This window comes from Octopus bimaculoides, chromosome 8 (assembly GCF_001194135.2).
Source record: "Octopus bimaculoides isolate UCB-OBI-ISO-001 chromosome 8, ASM119413v2, whole genome shotgun sequence".
NCBI classification, from domain to species: Eukaryota; Metazoa; Mollusca; class Cephalopoda; order Octopoda; family Octopodidae; genus Octopus; species Octopus bimaculoides.
In genome coordinates this window covers 66,404,754-66,410,194 of record NC_068988.1, presented here as the reverse complement: position 1 = coordinate 66,410,194, position 5,441 = coordinate 66,404,754, and the positions used below count along the sequence as shown (strand labels likewise).

Sequence of the window (5,441 nt, the reverse complement as noted above, 5' to 3'; positions counted from 1 at the left end):
ATATATATATATGTATGTATATATATGGAGAGAGGGAAAGCGAGAGATGGTTTAGATAGACAAAGAGATAGATAGTTTGATCGATCGATTGATAGATAGATAGATACTATCGCACGGATACATATATATCCTAAAAAAAATTTGTTTTTGATATTTGCTATGTACTTGTGTCTAGTACGTCTCTATTTTGGAATGAATTGAATCAAATAAGTGCATTTGGAGAAGTTGTATGATGTTTACAATTTGTTATATAAGCAAAAGATAAAACAGAAAATGTAATGAGAAAATAGGAAGGTCAATAGACGCTGGATGACAGAAATTGTATATTAACTCAGCCTTATGAGAATGTCATGTGGAGCCGCAATGGCCCAGTGGTTAGGGCAGCGGATTCGCAGTCATAGGATCGCGGTTTCGATTCCTAGACCGGGCGTTGTGAGTGTTTATTGAGTAAAAACACTTAAAGCTCCACGAGGCTCCGGCAGGGGACGGTGGGGAACCCTGCTGTACTCTTTCACCACAGCTTTCTCTCACTCTTACTTCCTGCTTCTGTTGTACCTGTAATTCAAAGACTCAGCCTTGTCACACTTTGTCACACTGAATATCCCCGAGAACTACGTTAAGGGTACACGTGTCAGTGGAGTGCTCAGCCACTTGCACGTTAATTTCACGAGCAGGCTGTTCCGTTGATCGGATCAACTGGAACCCTCGACGTAGTAAGCGACGGAGTGCCAACAACATGAGAATGTCTTAAAAAGATGTTATTGTTTAGGACAGACTGATGACAAAATATTTTTCCGATTTTGATAAAAAAGCGTAATTGAAAACAGAAATATCGTAGAGTTTGATTGGCAAAGGAAATAATATTTTTCTGTTTCTAAGGATAATTCGATTTGGAATGACAGCTTAGTAACAGAAGATTTGGTTCTGGTTATAGCAATGACTAGAATAGAAAACGTCAAAATGTTCCCCTCGGAACGAAAAAAAATGTACTTCATAAAACAACGTTTTCCACAATTAATGTTATATCTTTTTCCATTCTAGGCACGCGGGGGAGGGGGCCAGTCGGTTAGATCGACCCCAGTACGCAGCTGGTACTTAATTTATCGACTTCGACACGATGAAAGGCAAAGTCGACCTCAGCGGAATTTGAACTCGGAACATAAAGACAGACGAAATACCGGTAAGAATTTTGCCCGGCGTGCTAACGTTTCTGGCAGCTCACCACCTTACAATTACTGTTATATTAGTTGGAATTGATAAGAAGACATGAACTTATAATAATTCTTTCGATTATAGGGACAAAGCCTGCAATTTTGAGGGAGCTATTCGATTACCTTGACCCTAGTACTTGACTGGTACTTATTTTATCAACCTCGAAAGGAAGAAAGGCAAAGTCTACTTTGGCGGAATTTGACATCAGATCATAAAGACAGAATAAGTGCTGTGCCAAGCATTTTGCCAGACGCGGTAACCATTCTACCAGCTCACCGATTTAGATGAAATGATAATTATTTTCACAAGGCTAGCCATTTTGAGAGGAGGCGAAATCGATTATATCGACCACAGAATCAACTGGTACTTATCGTCCTTAAAGGCATATAAGGTGATGCCGACTTCAGAACGGAGAGAGACCGGAAGAAATACTGCTTAGCACTTTTCCGACGTGGTAACAATGCTACCAGCTCGCTGCCTTAAGACGAACTAATGATAATGATTTCAAACATTGGCACAAGGCCAGCAATTTCAAAGAGCCCATTACACCAAACCCAGTTCTCAACTGGTATTTATTTTATCGTCCCGATATGATGAAAATAAAGTCGACTTCCACGGAATTTGAACTCAGAATATAAAGAGGGACAAAATGCAACTAAGCACTTTTTCCCGGCGCAGTAACGATTCTACCAGGTCACCTTATACGAAGTACTAATCAAATTTATTGCTAACACTTGTCTTTAAAGTCTAAGACCTCTATTTCCTATTCATTTTACATTATTATTTAGTTGAAGGCCAGTCATGATTGTGAAAGCGTAAGGCTAAAATCATTAAAACTGTGTCCCTTGCCTCTAGGTTTAGCAAATATTACATTATACTTTATTCATTTATTATCTTTAGTCTGTCATGAGGGCTGTATTTTTCGCTGCAGTCTTAGCTGGTTAAAGGACCATGCAAAGGCCTCTTTCTCTTTGACATGATCCCTATTATGTACATTGTTATTGGTCATTTATACCAAACCTCCAAAGGGATTTAGAAATTGTTGGGAATATAAAGCAATCTGTTGATTTTAGCATCTTATGAACATGCGGAGTATTTCAACGTATTCCTGGGATAGAAATTATAGGCACAGCTCTACCTTGAAACAACAATTGTGTAGATGAATTAACGTATGTTCAAGTGAACAAACAAATGTTCAGATAAATGAATGTTGTTCAGATGAACAAAATTATGTTCGGATGACTACATGAAAGAATGATGTCATGTAAATAATATTTCTATATTCTGAATATGGCATGTAATAATGTTAAATGATGGAAGAAATAGCATACACAGAAGTGACGAATCATATGTAAGCGGAGAGAGAGAGAGAGGAAAGGGGGGGAGTGAGAGAGCAACGTTCGATGGAGTTATATCTAAGATAATAAAATAATGAAGCAACATTAGCTTACTTTATAACATCCTGTCCGAATAAACATCTGCTTGCTTCCCATATCACTTAGATGTACTGCAATTGTATCTCCAGATATTGAGCTGCCCATAGAGCCACACTGTAAAAACAATATAAAAATTGTAGAAGACAACATGTAATGATTCACGTAAAACGGTTGTTTTCTTTTCTTCAAATAGTCGTAGCTGCTGTTGTTCAGTATATTTCTGAGAAATTTCTTAGATATACACTATTTCAGTAATGCACGTTTCAGGAAGATGGAACATGGACATGTAAATAAATAACAACAATAACAAAACATATCGTGAAAAGACTAACAAACAATCACACTACAACATAACTTGAGGATGGAATGTATCGGTTTTGGTACATTTGTTTAATCTAAAATCATATCTTGATTGAATAGTGTTTGGTAATCAATCAACATTCTGACAAAAGCCTAAAGTGTATTTAATTACGTTAAGTGCAAAGTATTTCACTGACTGAAACAGCTGATTCCTGCATCATATGAATATATTACACTTCAAAGTTTCCATTGACATATTTTATGTTATACTGGAACTGTGTTACACTAGAGAAGTGATATAACTTAAACATCTACACACGCATGCACACACACTATACTACAGGGTGTCCACAAAGTCTGGGTACATAATATAAACAATTAAATATAAGAAATAATAATTTCTTAAAGTATGCGTTAATCCCCATGTGGGTACATGGAGTAAATAAAATCATAACATAAAAAATTAAATACTAGAAATAATAATTTCTTAAAGTATATGTTAATCCCCATGTACCCAGACTTTGTGGACACCCTGTAGAATTAGCGTTCATTTTATATACACCTAAATTCAATACGCTTTAGGTTGTGCCATGGTATAAAATTTGTAATGCAAGGGTAACGAAAAGAAAAGGTACCAGAAGAGAGGGAAAACGAGACTGAAAGGGATGATGGGAGTGTAACTGTAGAGATGAGTGAGACAATGTAAGAGTAACTGTAGACAGACGGGTGAGAAAGGCAGTGAAAAGTTAACTGTCGAGAGAGGGCTAAGAGGGACGGTGAGAGAGTAGCTGTAGAGGGTGAGACAGAAGCAATGGGAGAATAACTGTAGAGAGAGAAAGAGAGTAGTTAAGCATTTCGTGAAGAATGTGTCAACATGTGAACCTCTACGCAGTCACTTTGGTTTGTTAGAAATAATGACTAGATTTTCCTCAAATTACATTCTACTGTATTAGAAAATTGTAGACACATTTGACAATATACGTACTAATTTAACATGTTATTGGATTATCAGAGTTGGAGCGCATTGGATTATAATTCTGTTGTGTCATGGTTGACACGCGAATAAATGACAATAACATTATATAAACTGTCTAGTGGTGAAGAGCTATTCTTGCTGCTGTCGTATTTAGAATGTTTTAATAGGGAACTGAAGGTGGTGGGAACTTATAAAGAATCAGACTTGATATGGTGTGGTCCGAAGTGCTTTGTTGTTTTATCAGTCGAATTCAGTTCTTGACAGAATCTAATGTGGGAAATTTCAAATATTTAAATTCAAAAGAAAAAAAAGGAACATGAAATGGTGTACGTCATGAAATTATAATAACGTGTCTCCGATCCATTTTCCATTGATCAGTATATTAACCCCACCCATGAAGCCCATATTATTATTTGGTTGACTGTGCCTCGCTCTGATTCTGCTTGAGAATTACGTTAAAGATACACATTTCTATAGAACACTCAACAAATTCGATCAATAGATAAATCAGTTGATCAAACAACAGAATACACGTTGTGGAAACCGGAGGAGAACCATTTCCTTTGTTATTTTAAGTTAAATAAGTCAAATATTTCTTACTACCTAAATAAATAGCGTTGTTAATATGCAACAGACAAAATATTTGAAGAAATTATACAGATAGTCAAATTTGGTCAAAGAATCCCACGTAAAAACAATTCAAATATATAAATCTTCAAAACCCGTGTACGTTTCATAATGGAAATAATGTATCTGCGATTCTTATTACATTGATCAATATATTCCACCAACGCCCGCAAAATTACGCCGCGAACTTTTACGAAACAATGTTGTAAAAATGCCTTTGTCATACAAGTCTTCCTCATATTTTATTTATTTATAGAATGAAAAGGTTATAGAAATTATAAAACCTGAGAACAGATATTTAATCATGAGACGAACAAAAAACTGTAAATAAGTAATAACAAATCTATAGATTTTGTAATGAAGAATAAATAAATGATTTTTAAATAAAAATATATGTTTGATTAAAATATGTCGTGGTCGTTATTCTAAATCTAGCGTCATACATACAATATTGAAGCAATTCTTGGCGCTGTTGGTGATGGTACAAATACCGTTGATTGGAGCTCCTTTAGAAACATGAAGAAGAGAATCGTCAGACTCTTGAAAGGAATGGATAATGAAATTCAGTTTTCTAATTATTATTTCTATTGTTGTTTTGTTTAACTCCATGCCATTCATGATCAGATTTACGATCAAAGGTATGTTTGCTGCGGCCATCGCGTTTTCTTTTAAATATTGTTTGTCTACATCTATATTATCCAAAGCGTCATAGAAGAAAAATTAAACTGCTGTTTCTAGATGGCTGAATTACTAAATAGATGTTTTCTTCTCGTCAATATATACATGCTTACATACATACATACATACATAAATACATACACACACACACACACACACACACACACACACATATATATATATATATATATATATATATATATATATATATA

General features: G+C 35.3%; 1 protein-coding gene across 2 annotated transcripts in view; it reads right to left on the bottom strand.

The window, feature by feature from the left end:
* The window catches only part of LOC106867807 (atrial natriuretic peptide receptor 1), an 822,997-nt gene that overhangs the window by 251,974 nt on the left and 565,582 nt on the right, over positions 1–5,441 (bottom strand). For both annotated transcript variants that reach the window (XM_014912829.2, XM_014912828.2), the window contains exon 9: positions 2,664–2,762. In XM_014912829.2, the coding sequence (XP_014768315.1) occupies positions 2,664–2,762 (99 nt within the window). The remainder of the gene's footprint in view (positions 1–2,663; positions 2,763–5,441) is intronic.